Genomic DNA, 24,172 nt, shown 5'->3' with positions numbered 1-24,172 from the left:
CCAAAACAAACTAATTACGTAATGCCACTAGATTGTGTTGACATCTAATAATTTCATATGAGAAGACAAGAAATTAGAGATTAATGGCAGACCTGTGATGTGAAGAAACACAGCTCACTCTCGATGTTTTCATAGATGTCATCCTCCTCACATGAAAACCTGCGAGTGCCGCCTCCGTAGCGTGGCTTCACTGCCTTTTGCATCCCCATCTGTTATATATATATATATACACACACACACACAACACCTTATTTTTTCGTTTAATTTTTATTTCATGTGTCTGGTTTCCGGGGTCATCCACTTCCATGTTTTTTGGCTGTAAAAACAGCTCTTTTCGCAGCTTAATATTGCAAACTGGTGTTTCTTACCATATTGCATTAATGTATTAATTATAAACACACTGGTTTGTAGCACAAACAATTTTACCATTTACTGCACTTTGTTATTATTTTCGTTATTTCCCTACAGTAGCTAATGAACTGAAAATCTCGAACATTCACAGAAAAATAAGGTGGATATGTGTGTGTTTCTGTTTACAAAAAGAACCTAAAAATTGAATTAATTCCATCATTAAGGGCTTGAGTGACTTATCGTATAGTTACTCTATATGTCCACTAAAACGTCATCACAACCCAATCAGCTTTCCAATTTGAGCTGTCATCCTATTAAGGTCAAACCAAACAGACATTTCAACAGAGTTGTTGTCCACAGAAACCAGGCCTGTTTTTACACTTACCCAAATCCTTTAAGCTCACCATTACACCCAGAAATATGTTTTTTTGTGGAAAGTGTTGCTTTAAGGAGGGCTATTGCTAATGTGGCAAAATGAGGGTTAGTGGTTGTATATATATTATTAACTAATAGTGTGTGTAATAGGAGGGCTATTGCTAATGTGGCAAATTCAGTCAAGTTGCTGTTTCATTTACCATAACCAATACATTAAACACAGCTTTCTTGTCATGGTAGCACCGCTCATTCTAAGTTTAAGCATTTTTTTTTGGAGGAAACAGAGTCATTGTGTGAGAGATGTTATCAATTTTCTGACCACTGTGCTCTTTTTTAGAGACAGTTGCATGACGTGTGAAAAAAATGATAAGTGAAGTTCACTTTGGCAGCCTATACAAAATTACATTTCATGAGTTTTTGAAGAATTGAAAAAACACACATGCAAAAGTGTGAGTCTGAGATATTACCTGATTGCAAGAGCTTTCATATATAAAACAGATCAGGACAGAAAGAAGAACTAGATAAAATAGTAGCGTATCACAAATGTTCAGCCCCATTTATGGCAAAATATTTATACAATTACATTAAACAGTGTGACATCATGAATCTGCATTTCAGCTGCTGGGCAGCTCTAGTGGTTTTTAACAATTTTGGCTGAGTGACTGCATTCAAACATAATGAACATCAAGGGAGGATTTGTGGCATAACAAGCAGGATCAATGCACATATGGAGGAGAATGATTCTGCCTCAGGAAATATATGGAGTTATTAAAGTACAATTGTTTGAAAGACATAATGGTAATGATCTGAATGAGCACAATTACAGATATTTTCATCAATAGGTAGGAAATGTTTTGTGTATGTGCTTATGTGTCCACCACATGGAGGTGAAGAGCCTATACATATACCATTTAACACTTACACACAATGTCAACAGACGATAACGAACAGGCAAATAATGTTTACTAGACAAATATTAGACCTTCAGATATCAAGCTTTTGTATTGTATTCTGCCCCCAATAGCTATCAATCTTGTCATACACTAGAGAGAAAATACACAGCGATATATAAACACGCATATTTTTGGTTTGAGCTCACCTACGACAGCTGGATAACAACATGCGAGCGTCTGTATGACGGCTGTCTGAGTGTCACTCACCTAACACCGCCGAGGACATCGCGTGAGATCTTCGCTTTGCTCTGCTTTATGAATACGTCAGCTGTGCTGTTGCCGTCGTCGGTACTGGTGCTGAAACTGCACGGCCAGGTCCAGCAAGGCTTCCCCAGCGGCCAGAGCCTTATCCAGATGCAAACAGGTGCAGAGAGTCCATTGACCACTGAATAAATCCTCAGTCACATGCTGACATCGATCATCCATGGCGCTGTCAGCACTCAGCGGATTTCCTCATCATTTTAGAAGAGCAGTTTTCAGCTTCCATGCATTCGTACACTACGTTCGGCCGCGTAGCTCTATTATTTCGCTGTATTTGTCTGTTTTGTTTGCCTGTAGGCTAAGTTGTTGTATGCGCCATCTGTTTCATCTTGACTGGAAAATTGCGCAACGTGAGGTGCATTATTCATAGATGTACTGAAACGAGCCAATGAGAGTGAATGCGCAAAGATCTCGCGTACAAAGAGGTGGAAATTCAGTACAGGTGAGAGCAAAGACTGGATTTGGTGGCGATCTGAACATGTAATTACTGAACATATCGTCTTACTGAGGTTGTTTTGTACTTTGAGCTGTATTGCAGCCGATATTGATCACTTCTTTAAGGATCATTCCATGAAATGGGTTGTTTGGTGTCCCTTATCAATTCCAGTCATGGGGGCCCCCTGCTCTGCACATTTTGCATGTCTCAGTCCGATATTTAACACATGATTGAGATCATCAGCTCGTTAGTTCAGATCATGGATCTCTCTCCTAACAAGCTGATGATCTCAATCGGGTGTGTTAGGGAGACATGCAAAATGTGCAGAGCAGGGCCCCCCCCCCCCCCCAGGACTGGAATTGAGAACCACTGCTGTAAAAAAACAACAACATAAAGCTCGTTTAGCTACACATCAATAAAAATCGATTAAAAGTATGTTATATTTAATTTTTATTCTTCTTTCTCAGTGTAGATGTCTTTCTGACCCCATGTTTGCTCTCATGTGTTTTTTTCCCCCCGTCGATACATGTTTTTAGATTATAGTGGATGTAGGCTAATATTTTATAAACACGTGTTCCCAGTTTATGCATCAGCCCAGTTACCATCATGAATTCGTTTAATTAAATTGTGTTGCATAATTAAAAAAAAAAACTAGAAAGAACATCAAGGACCTAATGTCACTTTATCACTTTATATTGTAGGCTACTGTAAATCCACTTTTGTCAGTAGGGGGCGATCTTAAATCGTTAACCCAGCTTTTGGTCACTAAACTGATTATTGAAAATGTGATGAAAAATAAAATGCTGTAAAAATATCAGCATTTAATGAAAGCACAAAATTAACAATAAAACTGTCACCCTGTTACCTCTGTAAAGACGCAGCTTTTTTAAAACATTAAGCTTTTTACATTTAGAATGGGATGAAAAATGGGCCTACATTCGCTAATCTTTTTTTTCTAATAGAATATTTAAAATCTTATAAATGTATAAAATTCACTCTAAAAATGACCTTTTCAAAATAGAAGAGGCACCCATTTCATGGAATGGCTTTCAAACAGTCCCTGTCACTTAGAACCTAAAGACTAAATTATAATTGGTTTACGGACGGCTGTTCAGCTTGACAACCGCGTAGGCCTATAATTATAACACTGACTGATAATTACATTGTCAGTCTACATCAGCAATCAGTGAAGGCAGGACCCCTGATAATATTTAAATATCAACCACTTTCTTATTTATTAGGTGCATGTCTCATAAAGTCATTTGCACTCAAGTTTAAACTTATTGTGTACTGAAGATTCATTACATTTATAACTAATAATAATGACTATTAATTAATACCTAACAATGCTGGTTCATATATAGTCATAAACTCCTAATTCAGAAATCGTGACATTATTTATAAATGTTGTTGAAATTTCATTAAAAATCTATTTTTACATGCAGAAGTTGGATCAAAATGTCATTACTATCAAAAATTTGCTTTAGGATTAGACTGTCAAAAATTATATTATTTATATACATACATCATTTACTTTACAATAATGATCTCTGTGGAATCACACATATGCACAAAAGCAAAGAAATATATACGTTTTGTTAACTTTGGACATTGCACTGAGCAGATACAGGCCATTTAGTCAAAATGGATAATGCCAGAGTGTTTAATTGGCTTATGTCTTCACAAGGAGGAGTTTTAAAAAGTAGTTTTTTCTTGTAGGGTTTGACTCGCTATTATAGCCCTTCCAGAGTTATGAACTAAAATGCAGAAATGTATTTATGATTAGCACCACCTGGTGTCTGACATGTGTGTTGGAGCGCTTGAGTACTGGAGAGATTTGAATACACCACCAATCTGAGATCTCTGTGACAACTCACACACATGCACGCAGACACATTTAGGCCAGACATTTTTTTAGAAATATAATAGGGTTTCAGAAGCTTCAGTGCTTGGACCCCTAATACATTTTAAGCTCACTGAAATTCAATTGTAAATATAAAATGAAAATAGAGTCATAAAATATAATATTTAATATTATACACTTCACTGATGCTGCATTTAATTTGTAATCTTAGACACACCAGTCCTATGTTGTATTATTTTTTCCATTAGCATTTTGTATGCATTTATAATCTTTATGTCTTTATCATATCAGCATGAATCAGATCCAGATCCAATTATCATCAGTCATTTTAAAGGTTAATAATTTGAATTACTCACAAAAATGACTTGAATGTATTTGAAAGAGAATGTATTTTCTCACAGCTGTACACATTTACATATATACAGTACCTACACCTGACTATTGCATTCATTGGCAGTACTGTACAGTGTTATTGAAAAGTTCCATGTAGTTTAAGGATATGTTTTAATGAAATAAATAACACATTTTAAATAGCACTTGCTGTTTTCATCTTCCAGAAAAATTATATAATCTCAAGAGACGATGTGTAGAGGTCAACAAGAGAAGGTGTTGGCCTTTAATGACTTTACCAGAAGGGTGGGAATAGAGGGGCCAAGCAAATAGGAAATGCAATTAGTGCTTTGGGGAACAAAGAATGTTAGCTTCTAGAGACAAAAGTTGATGAGTTCTGTGACCTAAGTCGGAAGGACGTAATAATAATAAGCACTTATGCGTTTCCTGATGGAGGGTGGAGAAGAGATATTTCCCTCGATATGCAGAACGCCATGCTTATTTTTAAAAGACCCCAAAGAAAAATTCATCATGACTTAGAGTCGTTACAATGGAACAGTGTTGAGCGTAACGCATTACTTAGTAACGCGTTACTGTCATTTGATTGCTTTTTTAAAACAAGAGAAGGTGTTGGCCTTTAATGACTTTACCAGAAGGGTGGGAATAGAGGGGCCAAGCAAATAGGAAATGCAATTAGTGCTTTGGGGAACAAAGAATGTTAGCTTCTAGAGACAAAAGTTGATGAGTTCTGTGACCTAAGTCGGAAGGACGTAATAATAATAAGCACTTATGCGTTTCCTGATGGAGGGTGGAGAAGGGATATTTCCCTCGATATGCAGAACGCCATGCTTATTTTTAAAAGACCCCAAAGAAAAATCCATCATGATTTAGAGTCGTTACAATGGAACAGTGTTGAGCGTAACGCATTACTTAGTAACGCGTTACTGTCATTTGATTGCTTTTTTAATAACGAGCAATCAAAGTAATTTAACGCGTTATCATTTTCAAAATAGTAATTAGAGTATAGTTACAAGCCGAGGTCTCTATACGTTACTGCCGCGTTACATTGCTGACAGAATGCAGTGTTTTATAATCTACAGAGTGTAAAAAGGATGTAGCACACTCACTGTCGAGTCAAGTGCCAGTGGATTAGAGACCTGCTCCCGCGAGACAAGATCGGCGAGTGCTGGTGCGGGCGGGTTTCGTGTGTGTGCGGGATGCGGGAGAGTAAAATTATTCACGGGACTCCCGCAAAATAGAAATATCTAAACAAAATAGCTCAAACAAATAAATTGTTATTCATCTATTGCACAAAAGCAACATGAACTAATATAAAATATAAACGATTAACAGGTGCAAGCCTATGCAGAGTTTCTATTTAGGCTATAACACGTGTTTGCAGCGTTGAGTAATGCAGTGCTGAAATCTGCGTGCTCACGAATCCTCTCATTATAACACACGAATTGTAGACATGGAAAATTCATTATGCATATATTTATTGTGTTATAACAGAGATTTGTGAGATTGCGATGAACTGAGATGTCTTTTAGAGATTATAAATGCCAAACATGCACGCAGCAGCCGCTTGCTTTAGTTCAATATAACAGTGCTCTGTGAATGTTGATGTTTTAATAACAAATATTTATCGGGAGCGTGTATGCTGGGATTTCATAAATTTCATGGAGAAAAAAGTAAGGTAACTAGTAATGTAACTAATTACTTTTGAAATAAAGTAATCAGAACAGTAACGTGATTACTTTTAAAAGGAGTAATCAGTCATTTGATTACATTTTCAGAGTAACTTGCCCAACACTGCAATGGAGCATGCCAAAAAAAAAAGCCCAGGTGGACTAATCTGGCCTTTTTCAGAGCTATCAGCAGAAGAAACATCAGGATAACATCAGCTAGTTTATATAAAGTTCAGAGACACTGGCACTAAACACTCCACATCCACAAACAATAATTGCATTGAACTTTGAATCATTGAATCTTTGTCAGAGTCACAGAGTCAGAGACATATACAGAAAACAAAGACGTTGGTGTCAACATACCAGACGTCAGAGCCACCAAAACCTGTCTACCCTCTTTGAGAACCGGAGATCTTACTGTCTTAAGTGGAAAAATCATGTATGTCAAACAAAGGATATCCTTTAAGCTGGATAGCAGGCTCCTTCTGTGACGCCTCTATATATTAATTGGCGCCCTGTTTCTTTGCTTTTGTCTGATCCACCTTTTTGGCATTCTTGGTGACAGGATGCTTGTTGACATGGGAAAACATTTTAATTGTTTTACATTATGTTCACATAGGTTACTAGGTCCTACTGAGCATTTAAGATTACTTTCTTCCCAATACTCACAGGCTGGCTGCATATTTAATACTAATTATATTTCAGATCGATTCCATTATTTCACAACTTATTTAGCGTCAGAATGCATTAATTTGATCACTTTACTGACTTTAACCTTCCTGCACGTTGGTTGAGTGATTACTCAGTATGACACTTAAGTGGGTTTGCTTAGGTTGGAGAGTGGCTCTGTTTTAAATAGTGCTTCCCATTGACGCAAAACAATGACAATAGCCTGATGGTTAGCCAGAGCTATTTTAAGCTTATGTGAAGTGGACCTATTGAAAATTTAATTGATAGTTCTTCTTGTACGTATGTTCATTTTACTGTATTGGTGTCATACACCTGTGGCCTGGAGTCATTGTATTTTTTTCGGTAAACACATTTGTTCAGTTCATTTCCGACTTATTTAGAGGCTGACAGAATGTGAAAACATTTTAGAGCTTTGTACTTCAGGTAGGTTCAGGGCTCAGCTGCAATTATGAGTAAGATATACAGTATATATATATTATATTGTAATGCTGTTAACTGCAACAGAATATTAACATTATATCCAAGCCATATTTGCCCCTTTTTATGTGTAGATAACTAAGTTTGACTTTACTAGTATTCCTTATGAATTATTTTAAAAATTCTAAAAAATAAAATAAAAAAAATAAATAAACATGTTCTGCTTATTTTTTATTTACTTTTTTATTCCATGCAGCAAGAGAGCCAATAAAAATAAGTTTACAAAAAATACTATCAAGAAAATTGTAATGATAGATATATACAAGACATATATATATTTTATAAGATATATACAAGCATAAATGAATTTAATGCACAAAAGACATTATCAACTTCATCCCACAAAATGTCATTAATATTCATGTTAATAATTAGTATTCACATCACAGATTTGCAGGGTCAGTACATTTAGGTTTTCTATTTTCAAACCGTTATAGACAGTTCTGGCTGGGATTTTTGCCAGGACTTTGTTCACTCCCTCAATTTGGGAGTGAATAACGATGCAGCTCCTTTAAATGAAGATTGATCTGTGCTGTAAATCAAACATAAAAGGTTAGATATTATGAAAATAGACACAAAAAAAGTCAATAAAATCTGATTAAAAAGTGCAGAGCAATACCACTTCTGCTTGGTATACCTTGGCTTACGTCAGTCCCACCCGTTGGTGTTCTTGTTCCCGCAAGAGTTGCTCCAAATCCAGGTGTGTTAGACCCGAGTGAGCCAACACCTGCACCTCCTACCGCTGGTTTTCCCATCCCTACTCCACTTGATCCTGCACTACTGAATGATGTCAACCCTGTTCCACTTTGTCCAGTCGCAGTAGAGCTTGATCCAGCACTGCCAAATCCTGTCAACCCTGGTCCTACTCCACCCAAACTACTTGTCCCTGTCTGGGCTAGACCTGTTCTAGTTGATCCTGGCCCACCTAATCCTGTGCTGCCCAGTCCACCTGAAAGAGTCCCTGTCCCCCCTACAGCTGTATTTAATGACCCTGTCACACCTGTTCCTGTGCTGCCCCATCTTGTGCTTGATCCTACACCATTAAGACTGGGAAATGCTGATCCAGTGGAGCCGGCCCCGGTCCATGGCAAGTTTGGTTTGCTCAGACCTGTAGAACTCATACCGGTCCCACCTGTATTTGGTATGTTTGGCAGACCGAAGGGGTTTGGCATGAATGGGTTAGTTCGCATTGGCGGCTGAAAAAAAGAAAAAGTAATTAAAGATCATTACAAACACATTTAATTTACAATTGCATACATAATTGTTTGTAATATTAAAATAAATACATATATAATATGTATAAAAGAACCATATTAACCTCACCTTACAGTTGGCAAGTGAAGTATTGAGATTCTCAACGGTGTTTGTGAGCGTCTTAATTTCTTTTTCTCTCAAAGAGATGAGCTCGCCTTTTAGTTTGTTATCATCTTTTAGTTTTCTGTTCTCCAGCAGAAGTTTTTCACTGTCTTGGTCATTCTTGAGCTGAAGTTGCTCAAGAGTTCTGCGACTCTCGCGAATCATGGCACTGCGATTCTGATTGCACCACGTAGCGTCCTCTTTCAGGCGTATGTTGTCTATCACATATTTGGCATTTTCCCCATTAATTTTTGTGAACTGGTTCCCCACTATGTCCAGATATGACTGGAGCTTGTTCTCGACTTCTCTTGAAAGACTGCTACAGTTTTCCCGAATGTCTTCAAGCTGATTTTTTTGTTTATCACACGTTAGCTGGAAAGAAATATGTTTTGAGAAGAGGTCATCGATTCGTTTGAGGAATTCTTTGGTGACATCGGGGATTCCTCGTAAAGAAGTGACAAAATCCTCTTTGCACTTCTTTTGGTACAAGGCGAGCTCATCTTCAAGGAAAGCCTTGTCTCGCCTTAGTCTAATAGTTTCCAAGTGATATCCATCCTTGTCTTTGTTAGAGTTGTCCAGCTCAGTTCTCACATTAGCCACCATCTGAGTAAAGTTCGCTTTAACCAGCTTTAGCATTTCCTCTGACTGCTGGAGCATACTTTGCAAACGTCTGTTGTCTTTAAAAAAAAACAATATAGTTGAAACTGTTGATCTGGTTGATTAACTTTATGCAGGAGTTACAGTCATTGTGTTAAACAAAAATTCAGAATGTTTGTATTTAAGTACTTTATAAAATATAAGAAATATTCAGTGTAAGATTTTTTTTCTGAAAAACCATCTCACCACTTGAATCTGGACAGAACGTAGGAGGGCATGCACGGGGAGCAGCCATTCTTTTTTCCATCTCGCATCGAGACTATAAAAAAAAGGGCACAAAAAACTATTAATTGAGGTTGAAGTCATGCATTTTAGCTCTCTAATTCTCTATCTGCAACATTCATGGAAGCCTAAGTTAATGGTAATTATCATTGTGCCAGTGTTTTCCAGAATGTTCCAATGAAAGGTTCTTACAACATTAAAAAAGCATATTTTTAAAAACATTTTGACAAAACTTGCAGAAATTACTATTTCATAGACTAATGCGAACGTTAAGAAAACATTCGATATGACTGGAGCTTGTTCTCGACTTCTCTTGAAAGACTGCTACAGTTTTCCCGAATGTCTTCAAGCTGATTTTTTTGTTTATCACACGTTAGCTGGAAAGAAATATGTTTTGAGAAGAGGTCATCGATTCGTTTGAGGAATTCTTTGGTGACATCGGGGATTCCTCGTAAAGAAGTGACAAAATCCTCTTTGCACTTCTTTTGGTACAAGGCGAGCTCATCTTCAAGGAAAGCCTTGTCTCGCCTTAGTCTAATAGTTTCCAAGTGATATCCATCCTTGTCTTTGTTAGAGTTGTCCAGCTCAGTTCTCACATTAGCCACCATCTGAGTAAAGTTCGCTTTAACCAGCTTTAGCATTTCCTCTGACTGCTGGAGCATACTTTGCAAACGTCTGTTGTCTTTAAAAAAAAACAATATAGTTGAAACTGTTGATCTGGTTGATTAACTTTATGCAGGAGTTACAGTCATTGTGTTAAACAAACAAAAATTCAGAATGTTTGTATTTAAGTACCTTATAAAATATAAGAAATATTCAGTGTAAGATTTTTTTTCTGAAAAACCATCTCACCACTTGAATCTGGACAGAACGTAGGAGGGCATGCACGGGGAGCAGCCATTCTTTTTTCCATCTCGCATCGAGACTATAAAAAAAAGGGCACAAAAAACTATTAATTGAGGTTGAAGTCATGCATTTTAGCTCTCTAATTCTCTATCTGCAACATTCATGGAAGCCTAAGTTAATGGTAATTATCATTGTGCCAGTGTTTTCCAGAATGTTCCAATGAAAGGTTCTTACAACATTAAAAAAGCATATTTTTAAAAACATTTTGACAAAACTTGCAGAAATTACTATTTCATAGACTAATGCGAACGTTAAGAAAACATTCTGAGAACAATATACATCATGCAATTAAATGCACCAAACACCACAGCATTCTCTTTTGTATGAAACATAATGTTATCTACTACAAATTAATTGACTGAATACATCAATTTTTTTGACCCAAATCTCACCATTGTTGTTTGCATGCTCCTTATTGCCGCAGATGAGGTGTTCGCCAGTCTGCGTAATTCAGCCAGAGGTTTGTCATTTTTCAGCTTTGCAGTGAGAGTGACGTTCAGAACTTTGGTGAGGTTCTTTTCCTTCCCACGGAGAATGAAATTTTCCATCGTGAGTTTGCTGACGCTTTGGTCCAACTCTTGCAGCCTCTTCTCCTCCACCGTGTGCTCGGGCTGTCCATACACCAGAAAGAGCACCAGACTTGCGATGATCAGAGACTGGATGAGTGAGGAGAAAAAGAAGACAATCTTCATGTAGTAACCACAGCTCTTGCCTTTCGACTTGTGCATCTTCTTGGCAGCCAAGCCAAAGTTGGCCTGAGAGTAACTGCTGTTGTACATCACTGCCCTAATCAAGCTCCTTCACTATGCAAAATGTTCTCCTAAAACATCAAAGGCAAAATAAGAAGTTAAATATGTTAACGCTGCCAACTTATATTGTTTTCCTGCACCTCCCATTGGATGACACTTCCCTGATCCACCCTATGCTCACGATTCCCGAGGTTAGAACAACATCACGCACTGACCAGGGGGTGGCCCAAACCCAGACTGTACATTGTCTCCAAAACAGATCCTTTTGTTTGACAGCATGTTGGCACTTGAGAAAGCTCATGGTTGATGGTTTGACTATGTGCTGTTTTGAACAGTTATTCAGAGATGAATTGAATCTATCTACGTTTATGACCACAATATTGTACAACTTTTTTATATTGGTATCATGTAACAGATGCTCTAAAATACTCCTGATTGACTCGAGAATTGTAAAACACATTCCTACATGCTGTCACAAATTCTTTCTAATGTAGGTAGGATGAGGATGTGGTTTGTATATCGTGTCTTACTAAAACATTATCTTTGACCAAAGCATTTCAATCCATGGCCAGTTTTACTTTAAACATGATGAAATTAGGTTACCAGCTTGGTGCCTTTATATAATATTCTGTAGTTGTTCAGCCATATGTTTCTATTTTATTCTGATATCTTATATATCTTAAGAGGATAGGAATATTATGAAAGCATGTGGCTTTCCTGCCAGGAACTGTTGATGTGCCACCCTGATTCCAAGAGGAAACAGTAATTCATAGCTGTGTCTCAGAGTGACAAACGTAGAAGGCACTGTCTGGACACTTCTTAGGTAAACTACTGAACAAATGAAGGAAATCAGTAATAAACACAGATGTATACACATCTGCTGACATTATCAAGAATTAATCGTCCTGTTTATCTGTTTCTAAAATACGACTGACGTTAAAATTATCATCATGTAACGAGATTCACTCGCACTCTGTTGTTTCAAATGTTTCCAAATCCCATAAACCTGCCAAAGCACACATTACCTCATTAACGTTAAAGCATTTGTGCTTGTATTATGTAATTACACCGACGAGACTTTACATAACAACAAGAGAAATATAAAAAAGAAAATAATGAAACATAACTTAAAAGCAATGAAGCTTGTGATGATCTACAGAAAATAATTTTGGGGTGACAGCAAAAAACCTTAACCCAGTAGAGTAAAATGCTTTGTTTGGATGGCATTAGGAATAATACGTGATACATGGTTTGATAGTTAGCTACCTAAACTAAATTGCCTTTGAGATGCTAGTTCTCCACAGGTATAGTATAGCAGACTTCCTTTGGATGCTCCCAGCTAACAAAAAATATGTTCTAAAAACAATTAGCTAACGTTCCCTTTAAGTTGTGAAAATGTTATTTCTGAATGTTCTCTGAACGTGCAAAATGTCCAAAATGTTTTTTATTTATTTATTTATATGGGTTATGTGAACATTCCATAGTTCTGAGAATGTTCCTTGTTAGCTGGGCTCAAACAGAGCAATGTTTTTATAGAGCTACAGAGTCAGTGTTTACACTTTTCAGATAAATTAGTCTCTGATACTAAACTGGAATAGCCTAGGTATATATGGATTTTAACATAAACAAATTACAGAATTCTCTTCATCTCACCACTAGATGGAGATATTTCCAAATAACACTAGCATTTTTGTCATTTAACAGACACATTAAAATAAAATATGATACAAATGTTTTATTTCATTGCAAAATAAAATTAATTAATAAAGCGGTATGGAATATTTAATAAAATGTAATATTCAAAAATAAAATACAAATATTTTATTGCATAATAAAAACAATATTTTATTAAACATCTTTGAAGCCCATGTATGTTCCAACATGCTTTCAGGGCTTGGTAAAGTCAGCACAAGTAAGAGTCGCAATGCTACCCCATATCCTAAAAGAGATCAGTCACATTCCTGAACCCTGGGGTCAAAGGCCAAATAAACACCAAGCTTGTACAATGCACATAACTCAAGCATGCGCTCTCAGACTCACACTCCTCTTTTCTTTAGTGCTCTCTTTCAAATAACACTAGCATTTTTGTCATTTAACAGACACATTAAAATAAAATATGATACAAATGTTTTATTTCATTGCAAAATAAAATTAATTAATAAAGCGGTATGGAATATTTAATAAAATGTAATATTCAAAAATAAAATACAAATATTTTATTGCATAATAAAAACAATATTTTATTAAACATCTTTGAAGCCCATGTATGTTCCAACATGCTTTCAGGGCTTGGTAAAGTCAGCACAAGTAAGAGTCGCAATGCTACCCCATATCCTAAAAGAGATCAATCACATTCCTGAACCCTGGGGTCAAAGGCCAAATAAACACCAAGCTTGTACAATGCACATAACTCAAGCATGCGCTCTCAGACTCACACTCCTCTTTTCTTTAGTGCTCTCTTTCACACACACACACACACTCACACAAACACACATGTCTTTGTGTGGGGGAAAAGACTTTACATTCTGCTAAGAAAAAGAGCTGATGTAAATTGATGATGCCAAATCCGTTTGCTTCTGGTTTCGTTGAGAAACCAAAGTATGCTTTTGTTTCTGTTGTTTCTAAGAATATGATTTCACAGAAACGGTTGAGAAGGAAGCAGAGGTTGAGTGAGGGCAGCAAATGCAATGTTTTTCTCTTGAGTGTGACCCTTGAATAATTATGTGAACTGGTGGCCAAGATCTAAATCTCAAAACAAGAGACAGCTGTCTCCTGGATCAACAACAAGTTGTACAGCCTGGATGGTTTCTCATTGTTTGAAAGTAATACAAAATTATAAATTAAAGAAACTCTGCATTCCTTTTCATACAGGAAACAATGCTGAACCAAAATCTTTGGCTGAACCGGTGACCTTGTAAAGCTCACCTGCATTGTTTGGTAATTGCACAAAATATTATTATTACACAAAATTATGCCTTTCCTACCCTCTGACCTCTTGCCACATAAACCTGGATTGAATTCAAGCTTTACCTCACCTGTAGATATGTTCTCAGGTTATTACTCAAACCTCTTCTGGTAACTGCCATTAACATGATTTGTGCTTTTTTTTAACACTTTGATCATAAAGCATATCTGGGCATTTTAATGTTTCCTCAAAACTACTGCCTATTTTTACATTATTTTTTAATACTAGTAAGTAATCTGTTAGTGACTAGTAGTATCAACTTTAATGTTACTCCGTAACAAACTAGTACTCAGAGACTAACTAATCCATTGCAACTGAAAACAAACTGCACATATTTTGAATTCCATTTGGGATCTGTAGTTCAGATATCAACTAGTCACTTCCAACAACCATGTATATCAATTTGTAGTTTCACCAGTATTCCAGTTGTTGCTGGTACCTATTTTTGATACCTAGCTTTACTGTTCTATACTCATTTAGGTACTACTCATTTCTAATCCTATTTACTATATATTAGTCATTGCTGGGTAGTAACTGATTACATGTAATATGGATTATGTAATCAGATTCCAAGTAATTAATTAGATTGTTATTAGATTATATTGCATTTTAGAATACTCGTAATCAGACTACAGTTACTTTTTTATTGATTACATTATTCATAATTTATTGATTCTCGCTAATTCTTTTTCTTCTTTTAAATGGTCCTTTCTAAAATAGCCTATACACTCAGAAAGTCAATTTTAATTGTTTTCTTGTCTTTTTTTGGTGAGTGTTTTATTTTGTTTTATTTTAAATAATGCTGTTATTTTAAAATGATAAAATTAGGATTTAATTAGTTATTTTCTTTTCATTATACTTACGAACCCCCTGCAGTTCCTTCACAAATTACAGTTTGGGAAACCTTGACGTAATGTAATGTTTAATGCACATCATGTTGTTAATAAAAATTAATAGAATACATTTTCTTTCTCTTTGTACTGTATATCAACGAGATGTTCTTATTTAAATCAATGTGATAAACAAGTTAGGTCAAAAGTAATCTAAATGTAATCAAAAAGTAGTCTCATTAGATTACCTTAAATGTGTAATGTAATGGATTATGTTACTAACTACTATTTTGGTTGCACTTTATTTTACAGTACGCGCACTTACATGTACTTACAGTGTACCTATAAGTACTGGTAATATAAGGTAACTACATGGGGTAGGGTTAGTACCTAGTTTTTACCTAGTTATTGTAGTTACTATAATAAGTACATAGTATAAACATGAGTAACAGGACTGTAAAATAAAGTGCTACCACAATTTTTGTCATGTAATTTGGAATCAGTAACACACTTTAATTTGTAAGTAATTACACTTTATTAGACACTACTGTGGCATTTTCAGTATCACTAGTAAAACTTTTAATTGAAGTATAAAGCAACCATTCTGAGTCATTAGTAAAAAGACAACTGTAACTAATGAGATGAGAAATGTTACTCTTAACTACTGGGAAAGATATTATATAGCCTCTTATAAATAGACACTAAATAAGCACTGGTAAAGTTGGAGTAGAAAATAAATACTGTAATAAGTATTATGCTAGTATTTAATAAATCATACTTGTGAAAATTTAAAAGATACTAGTCACTGCTGGTATGACTGACTAGTAGTTAAAAATAGCCTACTAGTAACATTAAAATGATACAAGCTAGTTTAAATACTTCCTTCATAAATGTTTTGCCTGATTTAAAATGATTAATAATATTATAGAGCATTATATACCTAGCCTGTGCATGGCTCCGGACTGAATGTTCTCCTATGCTATTTACTGGTTTGGCGTCCTGTAGGCATATTTGCAGTCCTTTGAAGCACGCCTGAGGTCACTGATCTCTCAGGAGCAAAACACCACATTCTTTTTTTGTGTGCCCAGCAGAGCAGCTCTTTGACTTCTTTGCCCATATAAGGCAGCACGGTTAAGACAGCTGACTCCACTGTGATGTGACTCTCTCTCTCTCTCTCTCTCTCACACACACACACACACAGGCACTCGCGCTCTACTGGACACTGGCTGGCTCGCGCTATCTCTTGTCCTCTTCAAGCCAGCGCGACTTTTGCACTTCCAAAAAAAGGTAGGGATACTGAAACACTCCCGGGGTTTCGCCGCGGTTATCGGTACGCTAGCTTGTCATTCGGGGCGTCAAAGGTGAGCGAGAATATATAGAGAGTTCGCCGAAGTCATGAGTGAGGTAACGTATGTCGCTAAAGCTATGGCTCCACCCCTCCCCCTGCCTGAGGATCGCTGGAGGTTAGGCCGCATGTCTGTTACTGGCGCTCATAAAAAAAACAAGAAAGGGGACGTTTAGCTCCGGATCACGGCGAAACCATTAACACGAGCTTACGTTATGGTTTCACCCGTTCCGTTTTTGATTCAGCCGTTTTCAATCAGCGCCACAGTAACTGTTAGAGAGACTCCAAAAGTCTGCCCTCATTTCACAACAAACAAGCGCAGCACTTCCTTGAACAATCAGTACAGTGCAGGAAGGCGCTGCTTTTTATACCGAGATGTTCTGATTAGTATGCGATTATAGCTTGTTATGGTATGCTTTTTAGACGTTTATATTTTGAAATATCACTGTATGTGTGGGTGTGTTTCTGTTTTGTTCCTCATTACTGGATCTTGGCAAGGAATTTTGAAAGGTTAGACATTTTAGTAAAATTCTTTGGTAATCTCTGGCTACTAGGCTCCAATGTGTTTTTTGAACATTAAAGCATGTCACCATTCTGTTACACCAAATAATGATCTTTAAAAAAGCATCATATGACCCCTTTAAAATATATTAATAGTTGATATATTATGCATTCATATTGTAAAAGCCACAGTATGTAGAGCAAAACTTGTTAAACGGTCAGGGTTCCTGCTCTCTTAGTAAATTAAGAATTATCCAGGGCAGGAAAAGTCATGGAAATGTTTTTAGGTGACATATGCTATTAGTTTTGCGCCATTAATTATTAAGTTAATAATTGAAATGAATTATTAGGCTAGAAACAACTTTTTTAATGCTATGTACATTTAATTCAGGAATCACAAAAGACCGAAATCCTGTAGTCAGAAAGTGAAAGTGACGTGACACGTGGCCAAGTATGGTGACCCATACTAGTGCTCTGCATTTAACCCATCCAAAGTGCACACACACAGCAGTGAACACACACACACCGTGAACACACACCCGGAGCAGTGGGCAGCCATTTATGCTGCGGCGCAGGGGAGCAGTTGGGGGTTTGGTGCCTTGCTCAAGGGCACCTCAGTTGTGGTATTGAAGATGGAAGAGAGTACATTCACTCACCCACCTACAATTCCTGCCGGACCGGAGACTCGAACCCGCAACTTTTGGGTTACGAATCCAACTCTCTAACCATTAGGCCACAACTCCCCCCTTATCTAGTGTAGAAACCCTGTATTACCCCTGTAGAAACCCCTGAGTAACTTTTTTTTCTTTTACAGGTTGGCATCTAGATTGGAAACTGACATCTAAACGACACGTTATTCGAGGGGTGACTAAAGAAGCTGGAGCAAAAAGTGAATATGGTCAGTCAAGGAGGCAAAACAACATGCACAGCCCACTTTCCGAAGACCAAAGTTGACTGACTCAGACTCGTGACTCGTGTCTGAGCCTAAATGTGTGAGACGAAGCTGTGGACAGTTACCAGATATAGAGGCCGTCATATCTTCTCATTTTAGAACACACAGCTGTCAAAAAAGGGGGTCAACTGAAACCGTCTGTGCCGACAGCACATTTGGGAGTATTTTTCCTCCTCGGTTGTGCTGAGAACTAAGCGATGGCCATGGTGAGAGGGGGGTGGGGAGATCCCAATGGGGAGACTAATGGACTTGGTGACAAGGGGTACCTGAGGGGAGATGAGGACGATGGGTCACCGCAAGGAGGCGGCAGCGACATGGAGGCCGGGGAGGATGATAAAAGTTGTGTGGTGGACTGTGGGGTCTGCGGTGACAAGTCCAGTGGGAAACACTACGGCGTGTTTACTTGTGAGGGCTGCAAGAGCTTCTTCAAACGGAGTGTCCGACGAAACCTAAACTATACCTGCAGGTAATGGAGGGAAAGTCAGCGATATTTATGTATGTGTTAGCTGTACGTGTTAGTTGATCATGTAGTTGACATGTTAATTTCAGTCTCACCATTAAGCCATTTTTTTTGGTCCCTTTCAGATCAAACCAAGACTGCCAGATTGACCAACATCATCGCAACCAGTGTCAATACTGTCGCTTAAAGAAGTGTTTCCGAGTGGGAATGCGCAAAGAAGGTAACTGTCTATCCCTCTCATCAAATCAGTCGGAATGGCTTTCTGTCATTGTTTAGTGCACACAGACTCAGTCAACTGATCCACTGATTTGTCAACATGTTATAGAATATATAGTAAGCAATGGGCTGTGTTTCATTGACATATTTAGGACACATTTTCAAGCATACACTACTGTTTAAAAGTTTGGGCTTAAGATTTTTTTAAATGTTTTTGAAAGGAGTTAATTATGCTCACCAGAATCACATTTATTTTACCATAAATACAGTGGCTATACAGTAGTATTGTGAAATATTGTTGCAATTTAAAAATTAGTTTCTGTTTGAATATATTTTCAAATATAATTGATTCCTGTGACAGCAAAGCTGAATTTTCAGCAGCCATTGCTCCAGTCTTCAGTCACATGATCCTTCAGAAATCATTCTAATACGCTGATTTGCTGCTCAAGAAACATTTCTTACTATTAGCAATGTTGAAAACAGGTGTCCTGCTTAATTTTGAGGAAACCATGGTCCATTTTATATGTTTTTTTGATGAACTAAGTTCAAAAGAACATTTATTTGAAACTGAAATCTTTTGAAGAAGAGTATTAACAAGAATATTAAAGCTGAATAAGATTTTTTTTTTTTTTTTTACTGTTTTAACACTACTGAATCTACAGCGTCATGGGAAAGAAATTATATTTTACACAAATTGTGAGTTGGCTGTATGAATTGAATGTGAATGGGAACCTCAAAATTCGTTTTTTTTACTACATTGTTTTCACTGACTGCATGCAAAAACAAGCATACAGCGTAAATGGTGTAATCCAATTCACAAAACATGACTCTTAGAAACAGGTTATTTTAATGACTTGTTAAAAGAACTCACAGGTTACTGGTTTGAAGCAGTCTGACAAACGTAATGGGTTGCTAAAGCGGAAAGCTGTAGAGATCACCGTTTTATATTTGATAGTTAGAGTGACAAGAGTCTAAGAGCTGTATTTTATTTTAAGCCGACCCAGATGGTGTTTGTTTACCACAATTGCCAGTGCACATGATGAAACTTACATTAGGGTGTGATGACCTATATATTTCACTTGTTTCCTCAACAGTTTTGCTTTTAAAACAGAGTGATGGTTAGAATGTTTAGCTTTTTATTGAACATTTTCATTCCTCGTTTATAAAGTCTCTCAAGGTTCAAGCAGAACGGTGTTTGCAGGTTCCGTTTTCATTTTTTGAGTGCTTGTGTAATCAGGAATTAGATGTTTCTAATCCCTTGGGTCAGTAATCTGACTCTCCGCCAGATGTTGCATGTTAGCAAAAGAAAGGAGCGTTGAAACTTAGTAATGTCATCTATCAAGCGTTTCAACTCCATCACGACTCTCCCCTTCTCTCTCCCCTTTCCCCCTTTAGCAGTTCAGCGTGGACGCATCCCACCTTCGCATTCAAGCCTCAGCCCATCCACGACTCCAGTGGGCGGTAATGCCGGCAGTGGCGTGAGCGAGTTCTACAACGGGCAGCCGGTGTCTGAGCTCATCTCCCAGCTCCTGCGGGCAGAGCCTTACCCTAACAGCCGCTACAGCCATCAGTACAACCAGCAGATGCAGGGGGGCGGAGGATCCATGGGCATCGACAGCATCTGCGAGCTAGCCGCCAGACTCCTGTTTAGCATCATCGAATGGGCCCGAAACATTCCTTACTTCCCCGAGCTGCCTGTATCTGATCAGGTGGCCTTGCTGCGGCTCAGCTGGAGCGAACTGTTTATACTCAACGCCGCCCAATCTGCCCTGCCCCTGCACATGGCCCCGCTGCTTGCCGCCGCAGGCTTTCACTCCTCTCCCATGTCTGCCGAGAGGGTGGTGTCCTTCATGGACCAGGTGCGCATCTTCCAGGACCAAGTGGAGAAGCTGACCCGCCTGCAAGTGGATACAGCAGAGTACAGCTGTCTGAAGGCCATTGCGCTCTTCTCACCAGGTGTGCCAGACACATTACTCAGATTAAACTGCATTTAACCGAACATAATCGGATCAAAGAAGATGTAATATATTTGTATTCTGTACAGAATGGTAGAGAATGGTGAGTATTGAATTTCTAGCATAATGCTAGCACCCTCTACTGGAGAAGACAATCCTTTTCAGTGTTTCCTAAGCGCTTTAAGAAGCACCTTTATATTAGAACATATTGTTAAGAATAAGGCAAATTATAGATCAGATACCTTCATTATGCAGATATTCTGTCCTGTAGCGTCACACCTTTAGTAAGAGTTTAAATCTATTCATTTAGCACTTGTATCCAAATGACTCAATGTGCATTCAAACGTTTTTAGTATACATGTTCCCAGGGAATTCAACTTATGCAGGGCTCAGAGTTTTTTTTTTTTTCCAGTACGTTTGTTTTTCTTAGTCCAACCACAGATTGATCAGAATTTAGTTTTTTTTTTTTACATACTTTATATGTAATCATTAAAAACAATCATTATCATCGTCATTAAATATCGGTTTAATTTATCATTTATATTTGAAAACATGTACATTTAAAACACACGTGTTTATTTTACAAAGAAGAAATTTGCTGTAATAAGTCATTGCTGAAAATGATACTGTTATAATGTAAGCCATTAATTTCTTAACTCTTGAAGTGCTGGTATACATGGCTAAGCATTACTAATTAGTTTTTACTTCATTTGTAATGCGTTCTTGCAATTTCTACAAAATTTGGTAGCATGCTAGATAATTTTATCTTGTGACAAGTTTAAATTGGTATAATGTGCAACTAAATGTTTAAGTTATCAAGGCGTGATAACAAATGACAGTGCAGCACTGGCCATCAGTTGACCTCAAACTCGTACAATGAAGCCAACTTTCCACTATCTCTGACATTTTTTTAACATTTTGTCCCTAAAAGGCGGACACACTGAACCTTCAAATTGGTTGTGAAGCAGCCATTACCTTCCGTTTATTCACTATGGTTAAATAAATGAACTGTACATTTATGAATATACCCATTATGTAATAATTATAAAATAATTACTTGGAGCATAAGTATGGTTTACACTATATATTGATCATTTGCAACTTGTCAACTAACTTTAGATTATTATTAGACTGTTAGGTTAAGATTAGGGTTAGTAGAAGAAGTTACTAGTCAGTAGAATGGGTGTTGATGACTGGTATTTGACATGTAGTTGCAAAGTTACTTATAGTTAGGAGAACATTAGAGTGGACTATCAAAATAGCATGTTGCCATAAATATTCATTACCACACATTTTACAGAAATAGTATTTAAAGATCAAATGTTAAGTCCAAAAATTGCAGTTCTCACCTCACAATCCTAGTTTTGATTCGACTCGATTCTTTCATTGTATCCAAAACCAAATCAGATCTGAAAGCTCCACATAACTCAATGTACCTCTCACTTATACTACTTCCCATTGGAAATGAGTGACTTGTTGGCAACTTGACTCAGGCCAGCGTTTCTCCATATTGTTGAGCTCTACCATGACCTTGTCCTTGCTAGCATCATGCTTTACCAGTTGAGTTAGAGGGAGTCTAGTTTGGAGTCTAGTTTCATACCTGAATATCTGGTGTTCTTTGTGTTTAGATGCGTGTGGGCTGACAGACCCGGCTCATGTGGAAAGCCTGCAGGAAAAAGCTCAGGTGGCCCTGACCGAGTACGAGCGCATGCAGTACCCCGGGCAGCCCCAACGCTTCGGACGGCTCCTACTGCGACTGCCCGCTCTGAGGGCCGTGCCCGCCAACCTCATCTCTCAGCTCTTCTTCATGCGCCTGGTGGGCAAAACGCCCATCGAGACGCTCATCCGTGACATGCAGCTGTCTGGCAGTGCCATCAGTTGGCCGTACGCACCCGGACAATAACCATTATCAGATGTGACCATGAAACCAAACTATCTCAGTGTGATTGTGTTTTTTCAACCACACATTCACTTCTGATATTCACCGGATCACCTAATGCAAAAGGTTAATACTGTGGGAATGGTGGATTCAGTAGTACATGGCAGAAGGCTTGATGTATGCTCTGTGTGAACTGTTTTATGAGGCCTAGAAGCATTCTTAAAAAATGACTTGAGAAATCTTGGTTATCTGCTAGCCAAAGGTAAGATGTTAGGTACAGTTTCTTAGCGAGTTATTTAGTGGAAATTGGTAAAAACCCTAAACAACAAGCTCTGTCAGTTGGGTGTAAACATGAAAGTCACTTTAGACTGTCCCTGGAGGCAGCAGGAAATCAAGTCCCCCTCATATTCTGCTCTGTCCTGTCCCTGTGTACCAGAAAGCCTGAAGGAGGAGGAAGTAGACATGATGACATCCAAAAACCCAAACAAGCCAAACTAAAACAGTCAGAATTGGGACTTAGGCATTTGTTTTGGCAATGATAACTACTTGGCTTGTATTTTTTAGCTCTTTTCCCCTATTAATGCTAATGCATATCTATGAGGAGAGACTGAAATTTGCAAAAGCTAGTAGATAATGTTTTGTGACAACCATTTGAAAAATTAATTGCGGGCTGTATTTGTACTTTGAGTTAAGGTACAGACTTGTCCCTTCACGAAAGATTCATTTTTTAATGCACACTGCATTTGCGATAGAAGACAAATGAAGTAGTCATGCTTTTTTTTTTCCAGATGAAAAACCAGTGAACATTCTTCATGCAAGTTGTTCATCAACACTCTACTGGTTTTCTATTCTGCTTTTCTTTTTTTTTCTCACTTACCAGTTCATGTTAAACTGGTAATGAAGTCACATTATGTATGTTGACCAAAAGAAATACCTCTACAGTCTTTTGAGACTCAAACGGACTTTCAGTCATTCACGGCTGGGTCAGTTTTTAAATTTATCAGCACACTTGAGCTGCTCACTTTACACTAAAGAGGAGTGATTGGATCTATCTGTCTGTTATGTTTGGCCGTTTTCAGTAAGAAACTGGCATTGCCTGTTTTGTCTTTCGTGGAGCAGTGCTCTGGTGTGGCGTCTCGCAGGTGACAGCATGTTGTATTTGGCTCTTGTTGTGAGATGTACGTTTTCTAGCCTTATCATACATGTGAATGACTAATATTACCTCATATTTAGGCCTTGAAACGTATCAGGCGGTCTAATATACATAAATGCATCAAAACGGCAACATGTACAGTTTTCATTTTAATATCTTTGTCTTTTTAAATACTTGTGTATGACAGCTTGATTAAACAAAAGTATCATACATTGAATTGTGCTTTTTTTTTGTCAGTTACCTATCAAATTACAAAGGAAACGTTTTCTTTAAGAGTTTTATACACAAATTGTAAAGAGATCATTTTACAGGAAAATCTAAATTTTTTACAACTCTTGCAACTTTACAGACACAACTCACTCAGCACAGCTTGTAAAAGTCTAGATGATAATAATAATACATTTTATTTAGTATAGCGCCTTTAAAAGAGTACTTTCTCAAAGCGCTTTACAACACAAACAAACACAAAAATCCAAAGTAATACACAAGAATACAGAGTAACAATCAGTTAAAAGCAAGACGAAAATAAAAAGTTTTAAGACAAGATTTAAAAATCCCTAACGAATTTGCTTCCCTGATGTCAGCCGGGAGAGAATTCCAC

At 37.5% G+C, this 24,172-nt stretch overlaps 3 protein-coding genes across 4 annotated transcripts in view; 1 reads left to right on the top strand and 2 right to left on the bottom strand.

The window, feature by feature from the left end:
• Window positions 1–2,395, bottom strand: part of LOC107586092 (anoctamin-8-like) — a 12,484-nt gene extending 10,089 nt beyond the window's left edge. The window contains exon 1 of the mRNA XM_016273331.1: window positions 1,887–2,395. Within this exon, the coding sequence (XP_016128817.1) occupies window positions 1,887–1,905 (19 nt within the window). The 5' untranslated portion in view covers window positions 1,906–2,395. The remainder of the gene's footprint in view (window positions 1–1,886) is intronic.
• Window positions 2,396–7,721: 5,326 nt separating this feature from the next.
• Window positions 7,722–11,511, bottom strand: LOC107586083 (uncharacterized). Its single transcript, XM_016273320.1, has 8 exons — window positions 10,959–11,511; window positions 10,513–10,585; window positions 9,952–10,342; window positions 9,889–9,892; window positions 9,625–9,697; window positions 8,749–9,458; window positions 8,063–8,621; window positions 7,722–7,957 (listed from the first exon to the last, which is right to left on the bottom strand). The coding sequence occupies exons 1-8, from the start codon at window positions 11,343–11,345 to the stop codon at window positions 7,905–7,907; spliced, it is 2,250 nt and encodes a 749-aa protein (XP_016128806.1). The 5' UTR covers window positions 11,346–11,511; the 3' UTR covers window positions 7,722–7,904.
• A 4,768-nt stretch (window positions 11,512–16,279) lies between these two features.
• nr2f6a (nuclear receptor subfamily 2, group F, member 6a) lies at window positions 16,280–23,764 on the top strand. Of its 2 annotated transcripts, none has more exons than XM_016272066.1 (5): window positions 16,280–16,397; window positions 17,771–18,374; window positions 18,494–18,588; window positions 19,983–20,540; window positions 22,168–23,764. In XM_016272066.1, the coding sequence occupies exons 2-5, from the start codon at window positions 18,106–18,108 to the stop codon at window positions 22,440–22,442; spliced, it is 1,197 nt and encodes a 398-aa protein (XP_016127552.1). In that variant the 5' UTR covers window positions 16,280–16,397; window positions 17,771–18,105; the 3' UTR covers window positions 22,443–23,764. The 2 variants fall into 2 exon arrangements, with proteins under 2 accessions (XP_016127552.1, XP_016127544.1); XM_016272058.1 differs by having other exon boundaries at window positions 19,980–20,540.
• The last annotated feature ends 408 nt before the right edge of the window (window positions 23,765–24,172 follow it).

Source organism: Sinocyclocheilus grahami, unplaced genomic scaffold (genome assembly GCF_001515645.1).
Source record: "Sinocyclocheilus grahami isolate Dianchi unplaced genomic scaffold, SAMN03320097.WGS_v1.1 scaffold5.1, whole genome shotgun sequence".
In the NCBI taxonomy this organism is placed as follows: domain Eukaryota; kingdom Metazoa; phylum Chordata; class Actinopteri; order Cypriniformes; family Cyprinidae; genus Sinocyclocheilus; species Sinocyclocheilus grahami.
This window is presented reverse-complemented; position numbering and strand designations above follow the sequence as displayed.